This window comes from Euwallacea similis, chromosome 3 (genome assembly GCF_039881205.1).
Source record: "Euwallacea similis isolate ESF13 chromosome 3, ESF131.1, whole genome shotgun sequence".
Taxonomy (NCBI): Eukaryota; Metazoa; Arthropoda; class Insecta; order Coleoptera; family Curculionidae; genus Euwallacea; species Euwallacea similis.
The window spans coordinates 4,651,338-4,668,581 of NC_089611.1; the positions used below are offsets into that span (position 1 = coordinate 4,651,338).

The 17,244-nt window shown below is 38.9% G+C and overlaps 1 protein-coding gene across 1 annotated transcript; it reads left to right on the plus strand.

Moving 5' to 3' along the window:
- On the plus strand, positions 1-3,349 carry LOC136419780 (ionotropic receptor 75a-like). The gene is made up of 9 exons (XM_066406320.1): positions 1-344; positions 398-561; positions 614-928; positions 983-1,107; positions 1,803-1,973; positions 2,025-2,245; positions 2,298-2,509; positions 2,560-2,837; positions 2,887-3,349. Exons 1-9 carry the CDS (start codon positions 200-202, stop codon positions 3,143-3,145), a joined length of 1,890 nt encoding a protein of 629 aa, XP_066262417.1. The 5' UTR covers positions 1-199; the 3' UTR covers positions 3,146-3,349.
- The last annotated feature ends 13,895 nt before the right edge of the window (positions 3,350-17,244 follow it).

Here is a 17,244-nt window from a genome sequence, read left to right on the forward strand (position 1 = left end):
CATAATCGTCGGTGAGTTTACCTCAATAAAACCAGACTTAATATTTTATTCAGAGCACTTCTTTTGTGGTTAGAAAAATGATCCAATCACAAAGCCACGTAAATTGAACTAAAAACCATGGGAATGCATGCTATTAAACAAGAGATAATATTGAGAATTGCTTTAACTCACTTTCAATCAATTAGACGCCGAGCAGAAGATGCACTGCAAACACGCTATGTTGCTTTTGTTGCTTTATTTATGTAGCTCAATTCATGCCTTCATTGAGAAGAATCTAATAGTCAGTTTCTTCAGAAAGAAGAATTTGAGTCACAATGTCGTGATCACATGCTTAAACAACAAAGGTAAGAAGAAATATACGTTTTTTGATAGTTACCAAATGAGAATCCTGTGGTAGCTCAACTGGAGCTTTCCAAGGCGCTCATGGACGAAGCGAGCTTTCTCCTCCAGCTAACTCATATCAAATTCTCCAACGTAATGACTTTGATTTCCAGTAACTACAAAAGAATGGGAATTGTCCTAGATGGCGACTGTAAAGAAGCCAAAACGTTCATTTTAAAGGCAAAAACTTGCAGTTGAAGCAAATACAATTGTAAGTTAGATCAAATTCTAGGCTGGAAACCACAAAGTCTTCGACTCGATGCATTTCTGGCTGGTGCTCTACAACTCCACCGATCCTCAGCAGCTCTTCAAGTATGCAAACTTGAACATCGACTCAGAAATTAAAGTGGCTCATCCAATTCTAAGGGGGAACAAGAATTTCAGTATCTACGACGTTTACAATCCCGCTTATGGACGAGGAGGAGAACTGAAAGCTTCAAAAGTGGGGTTCTTCGATTATGTTGAGAGCTATGTGGAGGATAACAGAGGGAATAAGTATGAGAAGAGAAAGGATCTTAGTGGGGTGCAATTTAAGACTGGCGTAGTGGTACGTAAAGTATTTTTGGGTACTTGGGAAAATGTAGGTAAAGAGATTTCATAGCTACCAGAACCTTTTGTCTGCTCAGTGGAGGAATATTTGAAAAATGACAGGGACATTCAAATCAACACCTTCAACAGGTTCCACTCAAGGCTCATGAGCTACTGTGAGCAATATTATAATTTCAGGTGAGTATTAGGATTCTTTGAAGAAATGGAAACGTCCTGGAAGCTTCGTCATGTAGTTGTAATCAAAACTGGAAAAGAATTGGAGTACGGGGTGTATCTTAAGTAGAAATTTTCCTTTTAACACGGCATAGATCTCAAAAAACTAAGCAAAATCTTTATGTAACATTTTTTCGAAACCTAAAAAACGACCAAAATATGCGCTTATGAAAGTTTTAATAAATAGCAAAACCTTTTATTATTATTCACTTCGCTGGCTACAAAAGGCGTTTGAAATTGTCGTTGGTTTCACTTACACAAATTCTCGTTCGCTTTATCCACGGCTCTATGCATGCTGTTAGAAGAGATTTTTGTCCTTGAAGTAATTCTGCGGTGTTTTCTATCCATTCACACAACTTTGCCATTACGTTAATTTCAGCGGTAAACATCAAACTGTTCATATAACCCCACAGATAAATATCACATGGATTTAGGGCTGGTGAATTCGCGGGCCATCTTATTGGTCCATTGCGACCTATCCATCTGTTAGAAAATTCGTTATTTAAAAAGTCCCGTACCTTAATTTTTTTTCATACGCGCATATTTAGGTTATTTTGAGATTTCGAAAAAATATTACATAAAGGTTTTGCTTAGTTTTTTGAGGTCTATCTCGCATAAAAAGGAAAGCCCCTATTTAAAATTCACCCTGTATATTTTAGCATGCGAATCGGGCTAAACCGATCCTGGGGGTATCTCCAGTCAGATGGCACTATGGACGGTTTAGTCGGGGATTTGGCCCGCGAGAGAATCGATTTTGGATTGTCACCGTTGTTCGTCAAACCAGACAGAGTTAATTTAATCAGCTACGGAAGGAAGACTTGGAATTTGCGGTAAGAACATTCATCCATATAATGGAGTGTTGAATGGGGAGTTCCTTGTAGAGCTGCCTTCATATTGCGCAACCCAAAATCCAGAAAGTCCTACCAAATCTTTGTCAAACCTCTTTCTTTGGAAGTATGGATGTGTATCGTCGGATGTTCAGTATTGGCCATTCACTTCCAGAGATTGGGATACTGCTTTGATAAGAAAGTGAAGGATGGGGACGTGGATATTTCTTGGGGGTTCAGCGTTATTTGTACTTTCGGGGCTTTTTGTCAGCAGGGTAAAACCCTATGTTGCCTCATCATAATTTTTTGTATCGATGTAATCTGCAGGGATTATCGGATTTCCAAACTGCTTTAGCGGCAGGGCTGCGGCCTACGTAACCCTCCTGCTAGGGCTCTTGATATACCAATTTTACTCTGCCAGCTTGGTCTCCTTCCTGCTGAACGTACCCACTACAGTGATTAGCACAGTTCAAGAAATTCTGGACAATGGATATAGGATTGGGTGCGAGGATGTGTTGTACGATAAGGATTTTCTTAAGGTAGCAATTTTCTTGGATGTTTCTCAGTGCAAATTCAAAATCCTTTCTAGCATTCAACTGATAGTGTGGTCAATGAAGTCTTCAAGAAACTTACTACTCTCTCGTACAGCAACGAAACAGGATTTCTGAAACCTGAAGTAGGCTTGGAATTGGTGAAAAAAGGCCGTTACGCTTTTCATGTGGAACTGGCCACTGGCTATCCTATCATCGTGAAGGACTTCGCTGAGGCTACCGTCTGCGAACTCAAGGAAGTTCCAATGTTTCCAGTTCAAAGAATGCATGCGAATTACCAGAAATGGTCTCCATTTAAAAATGCCATGGATGTTTGGTAAGAATTATTTTTTTAATTTCACGGTTCTTTGAAGCAAGTACTGCAGTCTGCATCGCTTGGCGGAAAACGGAGTGATGACCAGGGAAACTCTGTTTTGGCACCCCAGGAAGCCGGAATGTATGAGATTTGCTGATACAATAAACATCAGCACTGGACTAGAGGATTTCTACCCCGCATTATGCGTTTTATTGATTGGGATTGTGTGCGGCCTGGAAATATTAGGAATGGAACTCCTATGGAATCGAAGAGATTCCATCAGGAAGTTTTTCGAGGCCAAAGCCACCACTATCCCATTTGAAAACTGAGATCTTTCGTAAGCTTATGGATGTTAAATTCTCCATTAAAAATAATTGATTCAACCTTCATTCCTTTTCATGGTTAAATCAATTGCAGATTTTTCTGCCTTCTCCTATAATAAACTATTTTTCTTATATGCGAATGAGGCGTAGGCCATCACACGCTTCTTTAAGGTCAATGGGGACGATGTAATAATTGGTTCATTTTTTCAGTGTCAAGGCGAATATTTGTGCAAATTGCAGCAATTTAGGTGAGAATATTAAATTGTGCTTCAAATGTAGGTCGTACTTGCTAGTCTAATAAACTGAATTAATCTAGATAAAAAAACGCTTCTAAGGTGATTTTGAGCATACTATTGTTGTGCATGTTGCCCTTCTATTTTTAAAGCCATGGCCAGCCTTAGCCAGTCTGGCAGTCTGGGCGAAATTTTCAATCACCCCCCTACCCTCAAAAAAACCGTCGACCGGGGAAGTCCGCTGTCCAGTTTCGCTCCCCATAAGGCCGGTATTGCTTAGAATAATCACCAGATGTTAGGTAGGTATGCAAATTTGGGTGGATTTCGGGACCCGTGGCAAGGACGAACTGCTGCGAAAAAGATCGTTCGATCGAAGAATATCGAAGAAGAGACTAAAAACTCAGAATATTGGGATCGCTGCGCAATTCTAGACAGCCAGGGTGTTCAGATACCGAGGAGGCCCAGAGGGTCTTTGAGCGCCACATCTGCCATTCTTCCTCCGCTAGTAGGTATGCTGTAGTCATCCACACTACACTCAGGAAACTGTATTAAATTGATTCCATTTTCCTCATTCCATGGCAGTTTCCAAGCAAACTTGAAATAATTTTAAACCACATTGGCCTCTAACCTACATATTCAATGCCATCAGCTCGTTCCTTCCTGGACTCTTCCGGTAACAAATAAACCAGCACCCAGACAAGGCTATACCTACCCATATCAGCGTAGTTAGCATGCACTACTGTCGTGAAGTCAGTTTTCTTATGAATACCTAATCAGGGCCAACCGTTTCTTCTTTAGAAAAATGTTTGATGGGTTTGTGTAGTATTAACTTTACGAGCACCTTCGCATGACACTCTTAGTCCCAACACCACCTCTCAAAAGATATTAAATGACTATATAAGGCGAACCCAATAAAGCCAATAATAATGCGTACTTAAAGAGACGAAGTGGATAGTCTTGACCCTATTACCATCGATGTGCTATAATTGGGATGATGATGTACTGGTGTGTTTCGAATCAATAACTCACTCTCATACCCGCTCGCATGATTAAAACATTTTAGATAAAAGGTTGTACACTCGGCTAAGTGATCTGATGGGATTGTCCAGCAATTAGCCGTTAGTATCGTCTGAATGGTGGTCTTTAATTGATTTTATAGAGTTGGAGTTGTGACACTCGTTGCAATTGATTTGCAGTTAGTCCGATTTAAAATTGCCAATATAGCTACTTCACATGCCGCAGTACCAATCTGAGATGATGGCTGGTAAAGAGTACTTCACAATTTAGCCAAGCGTAGAAACATCCTATGTTATGACCTCCCAGCTCGGAAAAAATCCAGAGTAATCCATAAGCGGCATAAGTAATGTTCCTCACGTGAGTGCCATTGACAGGCTTATTAAGAATTATTCTACAGTCATGACATTGTGACTTGAAAACACGCAGTGTTATTTCCTGCATTTCTTTTCATACTCGAGTAAACACAAGGATTTCGACGGCTTACTATACGTTTTGCATGTGTAATTGCAAATTCGTGAGGTTTACGTTTCGGATTTTCTGGCTTGCAGAAGCCAAGGTACATTGTCGGTAAAAATGAATGTGAACATTGGGAAATTTTGCGGTGTCAGAAACCTTAACTTTTCATGCCTGAGGCGAATGAAAAACGTTTGATTTTTCATGGAAATGCATCATCAAAGTGTAAAGTACAGTGGCCCTAGTACGGGAGAAAAATTTGGATATCGTTCGGCGTCACAAGCCTTAGTTTTTTGCCAAACTACCTGCCACGATCAGAATTTACTGAATTTGGATTGAAAATAAAATATATGCAGGTTGCCTTCATTATCAACTTTCGGTATTTCTAGCTCTGAGATTCGCTTTCCATTCTCATTTTGAGACCAAAAAATTTAAGTTTTATGTTACAAAATTCATTACGCAACATAAAATTAATATTACTATAATTAATAAATAACTATTTATTCCGTAACAAGGGAGTAAATGATGTTTCACGGTTCTGAGTTTCAAGTTTCTTCAACGCTATCGATATCAACGATAATTCAGAAATGTGCTAACGTAAAGAAGACAAGAGGAGAATATATTTTTACATGGGGCCTGTATTGCCGCGATTGTCGCGTTGCTGCATTGTTGCGAATCGAAATGAAAAAAATCCTTACATCATCACTTTCGGTGTTTTCAGCCCTAAGATTTCACATTTCCATTTCCTTTTTGAAACCGAAAAATTTACTTCGCAACAAGGGAGCAAAGTGACGCTTCGCGGTCCTTACTTCCTGAAGAGAAAACATCTTCGCATTGTAGATCTATACGCGATCATTTTGGCTTTCAACTTCCACCCCAGACCTCAGACACCGCAGGTTCCTTATGCATCTGCCTGGCAATTTTAGCAAATTAAACTGCAATTCGCATGCAGAATGATGTTAGAAACCCTATTTATGTAGGCAAATAACCCACATTTAGCTTTGCTAACACCTTTCATTATGTTCAATCATTTGACTTGAATCGCTCATTAACGCGCGCTTAATTGAAGAGGTGTTACACTTACTGCAACGCAATGGAATTTTAGTTCCTTATTCCGATTTACGTTTTCTTGCATACGGAGGAGGAAAAATAGGCTTTTGACTACATTGCAGAAACGTCTTTTTCTGTTTTCCATTCAAGAGTGTTACACGTGCTCCACTTTCTCCATCATCCGCAATAATATTGGCAGTGCATTAAATTTCTCCATTGCCTTGGAAAAATATATATCCTGACGCCTTAATAGACGGCAGTCTACCATTGTCAGGGACGGTTAACAATAGCTCTATTATCTGCATGAACCGCTCATTTCGGGCAGGTATCAAACGAGGGGAATTTACTCTAATATTTATATTTATGAACCTTATTAAAATATGACGAAAAAGCTGCGGGTACCGTGGCAGACCCATTGTAAACAAATTTCAAGAAAACCTCGCTGTCTGGGTGTCCTGCAACCAGATCAAGGCGACCAGCTGGCCCAACCCATACGTGAGCTGTCTCGAATGATCCATGAAAATTGATGCCTCGGGCAGGTGGTGCTATTTTGAAATATTATAAATTCACATTAAATCACTATCATAAACATTATCTCGTAAATAGCAAGTTTATTGACAAGACACGAGAAAAGTACCTATTCATCTGCGATAGAGGAGTCGTGGAAGATCTTGGTTTTTGTGCAAATTTTTCTACTTAGGAGGAGTAACAGCGGTTAAGCCGGGAAGCCCCAGTCTTGCAATTAGGAACTTAGAAGTGCCTTTCGCTCAATAATTTCTACCCGTTTTTCTTCACTTAGGGCCTCCTCAGGGACTTCAGGAAAAAAGCACCCGTGCCGTACATACATCTACATTTTTTCAGTCGCGCTCAACAAACTGAATAGCACAAAAGTTCGCTTTAGCCTGCGTCGAAATACCGAATAGACACTTTACCGCACTAGTGCGTTAAAATGCATCTTTAAACGCTCTTCTGCGCACTTTCTTGGTACATGGTACTTCACACACTTCATGTGAAGGCAAAAACTCCAACAGTCAACGCACACAGTGATCGTATCGGCAATAAAGAGCTCGGACCTTGTTCTGCTTCCGGAGGCCAGCCACTTCAGTTCCGATTTAATTAAAAAAGGAAAAAAGTGCCGCAAAACATGTGCGGTACCAAGGTCCGTGGGGATTTTAGTACACACGTCGAAGGTACTGCTTAAAAGTTCAATTGTGCGTGGTCTTGAGAGGTTTGAAAAATCATTCGTTGGTCAAGGAGAGTGTGTTGTACCTATTTAAGTTGATGAATGGCCTTAAGGTATTGTTTTTTCAGTCTTGCGAGATATATTCGATTAGAAAGTATCGGGGCATGAATCAAAACTGAGACTTGAATAGGAATTTTGCGCACATTCAGATCAACGACCACCTACACCTGAACTTTTACTACTTATACAAATTGCTTAGTGCGTTTAAGAGACGTGCAGTGGGTTCCTACTAATGACGTCAATAAAGACGATTTCACCTCTTCAGGTGCAATGACTCCAGCGGTACCGGATTCGGTTCACGCCAAAAATTACGCACACTCATTTTAGGAATTATTAAAATGTGGACATTTTACGTAAAATGGATTAGCGCTCTTATGTGAACGAAAATCTTGGAATTCAATTACAAGAAGCCTTATCCGGGATGGGGGGATAAGCTGATGTAAGACTGATTTGCCATGCATGGCCTCAAATAAAGAAGTGAAAAGGGAGAAAGTTACACATTCAAGGAATCACTCAGGGAAACCTTAATAAAGAAAATACTCCCCTTCGCCTGTAATGTCCTTAGGAATGAAATAGACTCGGAGACAGCTTGGGGCAACAATCTTAACTTCTGGGGTCTTCAAAAGATATTAAAATTAAGTCTTGCGGTGCTTTATAAGGTACCTCATTAAATTACAATATAGTAGAGTCGTTACGGTGTGCATCCAAGCAAAGAATCAAGTTCGAGGCGAAGACCATAAATAATACGGTCATAACTATTACAACAATTAGCGACTGTTGAACTTCCGTAAACATTGACATTCAACTCGTATCTGTGGTGCATGTTCCGGGGTTCATGTCTTACTTAATTTAGGTACAGTCGGTCGATATTGATGCGTTGTGGCTTTGGGGCCTAATCAAGACTCCTGGCGTTAGGAATTAATAAGTCGCAAAAAATTAAATCCCAAAAATTACCTCTTCGACCAGTCCAGATATCCAAAAAACTCCACTGTACAAACTTGTGGTGTCTGAGAAATTCAATAAATTATTTCTCAGAATGCTCCGAGATTCTCAGCTCGAGCTCCGGCACGACTTAAGTCCAGGATTTCGGTGACGTTAAAATTACGTCGCAGCTAGGTGTCAAATACCTGTTGGTCGTGGTTGTGGCTGAGACGTCGAAATAATAACATTATTTTTGAGGCCACAGAACTATCTCTGATAACCGATTTTATCAAAAAATCGTGTAATCAATCAAATGCCTGTAATCTACTTGTGTGTCTTCACGTCATAATTATAACGTTGCTTCAACCGGCAGTTTGGAAGGTCTGACCGGTTGCGTCAAAAAGTGATGTCATATTCACGTCAAATTAAAGAAATTTTAATCTATCGCAATCTTCCCTTTGACAGCACTGACATGTATTCTCCGGGCAGTCTCAGAATATTTGAGGATTGTCTGATGATCAGGTCTGAGTTATGATAAAATATACAAACGCAGTGCGAAAACAGTATTCTCACAGTCGTTTAATTTACTATTCGATAATTGTGACCATGCACAACACATTTAACGATAAAAATCCTTCGCCTTGAGAGAATAGAGAATTATGTTTTTTTTTCTAGATAGATACTAGGTGTGTGTCATTTATGCGTTTGATTTTAGACTAATTGTCGATAATAAATCTTGTTTTCTTCAATTTTTTGAACTTTAATTATGGCAAAGCGAGGACCTCCATCGATCATTGTCAGCAGAAAAGAGAATTTATCCCACCAAAAAACCTCGTTGGTGTTAACAAGAGACGTTAAGAGGTTTCTGGTCTGCCACCCTAGCTATCGCCCAACCTCGCCCCCCGCATAAGACCGACACAGGTTCTACAGGGAGTCCCAGAAACAAATTTAATTGTTCAGCGCGTGTCCTAACACACAGGAAGTTCAGTTTAAAATAACGCGCTTGAGGTAGGCTTAGAGTCTAACCATAAAGTACTAATTGTGAGTCACCCTGTTTGAAGCTTTTACAGGGTGATTCATTAATAACGGGATAACCGAAGGCTAGAGATACTGCACGTCAAATTCTGACGATTGGAGAAAATTTACCTTATCAGAAAGTCGATTGTTTTGGATACATACAGGGTGTTGAAACTTAAAATTCTAATTAAGTTTTTTCAAAAATTCTGAAAATATTTACACCAAACACTTGAAAATTTGTAAAGTTGTGTTTTTTTAAGAGAAAAATTATGTGTTCAAGTAAATGACCGTACCGCGGTTCGCTTTTAATTTCTCGTATTATCAAATTTAAATATGTTTTTCGTTAAGTAGATTTTGTTCGAAAACGGATCGAGGTATCGAAATAAAACAAGAACGCATAATTAATAGAAAGACAATTGCTCTTTCAGATTTTGAATCAAATTTCATGTTAGACATACAGGGTAAAAAATTATTAATTGTAAATTATGTAAAATTGACCGCAAGTGGCGCCCTCTATTTGCGACGCCGAAATTGTAAAGCTTATTTATTGATCACCTAAAAAAATATAACTTTATAAATTTTCGAGTGTCAAACCTAGATATTTTCAGAACAATGGTAAAAAATTAATTAAAATTTTAATTTTCAACACTCTGTATATATCCGACACCATCAACTTTCAAATAAGGCATATTTCCTCCAATCGTCACCATTTGACGTGTGGTGTCGCCATCTTTTGGTTGCCTCGATGTTAATGAATCACCCTATATATGGAACAAATTCATGGTCTCCATTGCATTTTTCAGGTCGTTTCTCCATCTGTTAGTACGCTATACTCAGAGGTATCAATTTTCCTGGAACACCCTGTATAATCCCACGACAGCCTATTCACAATGTTTGTTAGATATTTTTTTGCGACAGCGATGAGTGTCGTGATGTTGAGGCTCCTGCGTTCTGCATCGATTACAACCGTTTCCTGAATTTCTTCAACCTCGGGCGAATTCTCTCATTTGCTCGTGAAAACTCGATGATAATTGCAATATACAGAAGTGCTATAAACGCATTAAAATTGAATAGGTGGTAATAAAAACCCACACAAGCATCGCACGGAGAGATAAATTTCCTTTCAAATCCGTTGGTCATTGGCCACGCTACACGGTAGATTTTGATTAGGTTCGATGCTATACCTATTATGCTATAGTTCGCATTGACACAAATTTCAAATCAACTACTGCTGAATCACTTCTGACAGAATTGGGTTACCTGTGAATGCATTGGATTAGTGCTGCATTGAACATTTTTTCGTGTGTTTACACCTTAAGCGCGGTGAAAATTTTAATAGTGCAATTAAAACTAAATTAAAACAACGGGGATTGTTAATTAATCAGTGGTTGGGGATAGTGGTGGCGATCGCGCTGGGCTAATGAGACCTCATTTATTCGAATTAAACAAGAAGGGTTATTGGCGGAAAGTCGCCTTGTTGGAGCGTTTAACGAACGCTAGGAAAATATACCGGGTGTTCCTAAATATCATATACATACGGGAGGGAGTTATTCTTTAGCTTATTTCATAACTAAAAGTTCATGTAAACATAGGTCCGCAAACGTCTCGTTACCTATCTACAGGGTGTTCAAATTAAAAAATTAAAAAGTTGATAGCGTTGAATTATGAAATCATATTAGATGCATTCGATACCGTAAAAAACACTCTGGAGGTATTCGAAAGAGTACGGGCATCAATAAGGGACGGACGGACGCACATTTCAGGGTTGAAAAGGGTCACTTTCAACAGCTGCTGTAACGTAGTTTCCTTGTTAATGTTATTATTACTATTTAAGTTATTATTTAGGGCCATCCTAGCTTTAATTTTTAACAAGTAGCCCTAAATAAACTTCTTAAAAATAGAGGATTACCTATAATAAATAATAGTTTATCCATAATAAATTTTAATTTCATCTGGTGAATTACAGAAAATCGTTTTTTATTTTTTTCCTCGATAATCGATACAGACACAAACAAACTGCAAGAGATTAAAAAGTTTCTAAACAAAGTAAAAAAGCAATTTTGTATTTTAAAATCTACCAGCGGCACACCGCGAAAATGTTTAAGGAGAGAAAAAGGGGATGACCCCTGAAAAAATATCACCCTGTAGATTATTACCATTTGACATACCCAATAATGTAAGTCCTATAGCCTAAACTACTTTCCAAATTTTAGCTAAATATCTCAAAAACTGCAGGAGCTACAAAAAAAGAAGGAACTGAAAGATTTCTGAAATTTGCACATCCTGTAGATAGGTAACGAACCGTTTACGGACTTAGGTTTATATGAACTAAGCCAAAGAATTATCCCCCTCTGTATGTGCATGATATTTAGGAACACTCTATGTAGGAGGACATCATCTTCCCCCCTCTTTTTGGGACTTTTCCAAAAAGTGGGGGCATGTATGGTCTGGCCCCTCCTAATTTTCTTTCTACAATTATAAGCAACCTTCCCATCATTAAACTTCTCAAGCAGCCAAGTAGTTTCACTTATCAAGGAGAACCAAGAGGTTCTCTTGGGTTGAGAAACCAGGAGTGGAGATTGAGGCAGGTTCTCAGCAGAACCAAATCCTCCAGGAGCTTTAGCCACAACTGCATTATTTAGAATTGCGAGTTTTATCATGAACTTTTCGGGAGTATTACAGGGTGTCGAAAAGGCTGAGTTGCTGACCAACCCTGGAATTCATGGAACGTAAGAGCATAAGAAAACGTTTTTGCGCCACTGGACAGCTGAAGAAAATTGACAAAACTAGAGACAGTCAACATGTAGTCTTCACTAAAATCGAGTTATCCGCTTGGTCACTATCAAGAGGAGGATGGTGCAGTTCTGTGAAATCAAAAGGATCCAACTCAGAACTCAGTGCAGACAATCTGATGGATCTTTTCCAGATTTGCTCCGAACATCGCAAATGCAATTGCGAAGACCTTGAATTGCTTGATGCAGGATCCCTACCTGCTGGAAGGATTGACATATTTTATGGACACATGTGCATCGCTTGAGGATGGAGGAGACAGCTCGGTGTGCAATAGCTTCTTTGGAGTGTGCGATAAGTTTTTTTATTTTCTGGTCTAACGGAGCTAGGTCTGGATTTTTGAGCCGCTTTGCGGCTCTTAGATGGGATGGTCTCCCTTATTAAGAGGACATGTGGAGACATATGAGGCTCACGTGGAGTGAAAAGGAGTGGATGGAGAAGCAAAATGGCCTCCTAGTTCCCCCCTTCTCTATTTGCTCTACGAAGTTTTTCATAAAAAGCACCTTTCGACCAATCCAAATTCTGCCAATCTTGACCTCAAACGCCACCATGGGAAACATTGTTTGACGAATAATTATCCATTTCTTGACTGATAACTCAGCAATAAAACATACTGCCAGTACCAACACATTTATGGGAACAAATAACTTTTAATTAGCTATATACCATAGAAACAATAGGATATCCGACAGGTACAAATTTGTCCGCATTTCATCTTGATTGCCGGCGAGGGTCAAGTTGAGCCGGGTCGAAGGTCTACCACATCACTAAAAGAACTCGAATTCAATTTATCTTTAGTACGGACATAGCAAATTGAGGTCCTCGATAGCGGTCCTTATAAGACAAGTTAATTTGCTACAAGAAGGCGGAATGAAGGTCGACGGTTTGATGGATCAGATCTGAGACAAGTTTCGATAAGAATGGTTTCGTATTCAAAAAATCGGCGGGAATTCTCGCACTTCCGGATTATTTCAACCATAACTGGTAAAGGAATTATCGTGGTAATTGGCCTTGTAGTTTATTCAGTAGTACTTTTATTAACGCTTATTCTAGCACTGACATCCTTTAGTCAAGAATTATTAAGCCGCGAAAGGTTAACATTGTTTATCAACTGCCTAAACATGATTTAGCTCTTACACGGTTCATAACGAGATACAGATCGTATCTTTTGAGGTGTAAAAATCATTTACTTAATACACATTTAAACCAAGTTACGACTACGCACCTCCCGTTGAGCTTTATGAGTTTGCTTATTAAGTGCCTACATGGTGAATTAAAATTAGTTCATTAGATTTACGAGAAGTATTGACCAATGACATTCCCATGAACTCTTGCTCCTAGATGTGAGGTGTTCTCAAGTTTCAGTGCTCAGAACTCAGGCCAATTAAGATGGCTCTGAACCCTGGAGATTTCGAGGATCACTCCTAGGGCTCAGGGTTTAGGGGCCAAGGGGGAGTCCTAGATTTTACGGTACGAGTAGATGTGATAATTTAAAATTATTTCGGAAAATCTTTAAAGAAAGGCTGAAAATTTTTCTGCAGCTCCACTGCTCATAGCGAGCAAAACTAGCCCCATTCGAAGAGTAAAAGCGCTGAAAAGCTCAAAAAATCGCTCGCATTCCCAAACTTTCGAATTGTGGATAAAATCATAAAGAAGCCGCGGGACCAAAGATCTCTCATAACAATTTATAGATAATAAATTATTCTTTTATCTGAAAATTTATCACTTTCAGATCCAAGCGGGCTTAAAGGCCCATGCATGGTCGGCCAGATTAGCACTCATGTTTAGATTAGTTCTGGTTAGTTCAAACTTCAGTTTCAAGCGGATATCGTTAATTAAAGTGAACATTCATCAATCCTAGATAAAAATGGAACGTTAATCATCCTCTACTAGCCAAAATTAAATAACCATAAACTTGTTTGGATTTATCCGGCTAGCGGACGATGATCTTGACTTTCGCCAAGTGAGATTGCAACATGACTCGTTCACGTTTTAAATTCAGTGAATCGAATGCTTGTAAAACGTAAAAGCAGCCGTACCAAACGAAATTACATAACTACTATGAAATTGTTTCTAATTGGAATTTTCCTGCCAAAGCGGAGCTCGTATCCGCATCTCTTAATTAGCCAGAAAATTAAGACGTCGAGGTATACAAACCTATATAGGTGAAAGGAGGCTTCGAGATTTTCTGGCTTGTTTTATGGTTTTCCATAGAGTTTCTCAATATCGCTGAGAGGGCAAGCAATGCCATAAATGTCTGCTTTAGTTGCTAGATGTTTATTGAAATGGAAAAGCCAGTAGATTCGGAATTTAGGGGTTATTTAATTCTTTAAAAATCGTGGTATGGTTTTAGACAAGTTTGTTTCGGACGTGAAAAGCATTGAACTTAGATTGCGATACGAGCGTCCGTGACACTATGATATTCCAGATTCCCTCATTGTGGGTGGTCGAACGGAGTTAGATCTAGTACGTGTGCAGTCCATTTGACGAACTTTAGTAAAATTAAATTTCGTGGGTGTAGTTGTGTTAGTGAGATTTGCCCGTTGCCAAAAAAGATTTTTGAAACTTCGTCTCGACGAATTTCGGGCTTTTCATTCCAATAGAAGATACTGTTTTTCAGCGAAATTTTGGAATATGAGTCAATTTTCTAATGCGTTGTTACAGTACAGACTTGTGGACTTGGCACAAACGATCTAGGTTGCCCATATAGTATCGAATCAGGTTCCCTTCAGAATCATCGATCGACTAAACTCCATCCCTCTCTTTACCTCAACACCACTCCGGGCTGCCGCCAGGCATTTCATCAAGTGGAAGTACCTCTGAAGCAAGCTAAACGATCTAAAAATAAGAGCTATTTATACGTTTCGAGCTCCGCATATCTAGGACCTCAAAAATTGTTCGTTTCTGATATTGGAGCCTTTGAGCGATTCTGGCCTGCATCCGCCACACCCTTCTAGCTGCAATATCTTGGTCTTCAACTCTTCTTCTATTGAGGTCACAAAAACCATAAAAAGCGATTAATAACCACAATAATTTCCAGAACTAGCACGCAATTGCGCATTCATCTCTCATAAAATTTTATCTTTTAATCCTCAAAGATTTACAAGACACGCAACCAGATGGCTCAGCCCAAAACCAAGCCTACCGTCTAACCTTAGCCTAGAAATGAATCAAAATACATGTACTTTTAAAAGTCCGATTTGAGTCAGCTTTCAAGGATTTTTTGGTGTGTTCATACACACATATCGAATGTAGGTAATTATAAATGATGAATATTCGGCAGTGGGATTTGTGGTTGGTTGGCATTTACAACGAGCTGACCTATCTAATCGGAATTAATCAAAACTCTTGGCAGGTCAATAAAACATTCAAGTGTAAGGAACCCGATGACCATCCTCCTCTTGCGAATACCAACTGTAGTCTGGTTGTTCTTGACTTTCGCTGGTCACGTGAAACTAATACTTTCCAATACCTTTTCCTTTGCACTTGCCAAGTGGTACCAGGTCTGTGCATTATACAATAGCCACATGATAATACCCGAGATCATTCAACTTTCGATTCATTAGTGCTTGACCATCCCGACTCTCCTTAGTTGTAATTGTTTGCGTGGCGGGTTATTAATAGTTTAAGGTATGATATGTTATAAAATTAATTTGGGTCAAGGCGTGTTAAATGTTAGCCCACACATTAAAGAATTAAGGAGGTATTAGGTTCTTCTGAAAACAATCGAAGACCTCGACGAGTAAATCCCTAAATCCTCACCTTAATTGGGCCACATTGCTACTACTGAAATGTACAAGGTGTTTCATAGTAGTAAGTCAAAAATCCAGGCGGTGATTTTAAGAGTTTGGGGATGAGTTTGAGAAAAAAGTTCATATAATTATGGCTCTGTTTTTGCTTCCTGTCTGAAATGCAGAGTGGTAATTTTTTTTGTTTATTTACATTTTTTATTTTTTATTTTATCTTTTATTCTATTATTTTTTCTATTTTTTCTTCTATCTTTTTTCTATTATTTTTTCTATTTGCTTGTCCTATTTATCACCCTATATTTTAGACAGGAGGGAGAAACGGAGCCATGTTCAATGAACTTTTTTTCTAAAAATTACCCGTAGATTCACCCCCTAAATTTTTGACATACCATTATGAGATCCCCTGTATATTTTATGCCGCATCCCAGAGCCATATTGCGCAGACAAATCCCGATATCCTTGATCCAAATCATTACACAATCCCCGCATAACTAACATGTAATTTTCATCCCATTAAACTGCAATTGGGATTTTCCTTAAACCAAAAACGAACGAAATAATAAAGCTTATTTATGCAGTTCTGCGGTTTGAAAGCCACCTTAAAAATTCCCTGGAGGTATGATTGTATTGTGAAAATACCATTTGGACAATGAGTACTGCGAATAATGCACGACCTAGCGTTTGAGACCACATAACGTGGCTTTACATAACAATGCGGATTTTTACTTGTCCATAAAAATAACACACCTCACAAGATATGGGTCGCCGATACACCGAAGTGATAACCGAAAATTGAGGTTAATCCCATGTACATTGAATACGCTTGATATCTCGGAATTTCGGCTTTTAGGATAATTTATTCAATCGGGGTATCCTGCATAGTGCGTGGAAATATGGAAAATAACTTGAATAATAATTTGGACATTTATGCAAACGCCAAAGTCGTAGGCTAATCAGGTATGAGCACGTTCCCATTCAAGTTTCGACACAACTTCTTGTTGCTGGAAGAAGAGGTTTTTCTATTAGAGCGTGGAAATATTCCGCTATTCACCTATGAATGCATTTCAGAGATCCAGTGGTGGTGTATCCAAGCAGTCTCTGTATATGTGAATTCCTTTTTAAGTCCAGGATTAAATTCCAGCTTAAAGCTCAATTTTGTTGCCACGCCTTCTTTTCTCAATTTTGGTATTTCTTCTTAGGATGAAAATATCGGTCAAACGGAACAACCATTTGCCCAAAATATCCACCGGATATTCGACCGCGCGCAAAATGGTATCACCTCGTGCATCGCCTTGATGTTGACAAAAAGGCGATCCCTACCTGAATAAAGCGAAATTACAAAGTGCTCGTTGAACTCAAATTTATGACACCGTTAAGAGCTCGCAAAAGCAGAAATTTTACATATTCGAGATGTGCTTAAGTCGTTATAATTTGCCGCGTATTACGGTATGATCATTATGATAACGACTGTAATGTGATGAGTTAAAAATTTGAAAAGTCATATATGAATTGTTTTGCCGAAAATAATTTACTTAATTTTCGTTGATAAGAATACATCTTGCAATATTTGTTAATTTTGTAAGACTTTATTGTCTCATTCTTGATGAGGAAACATGCCGCACGCACTCGTAA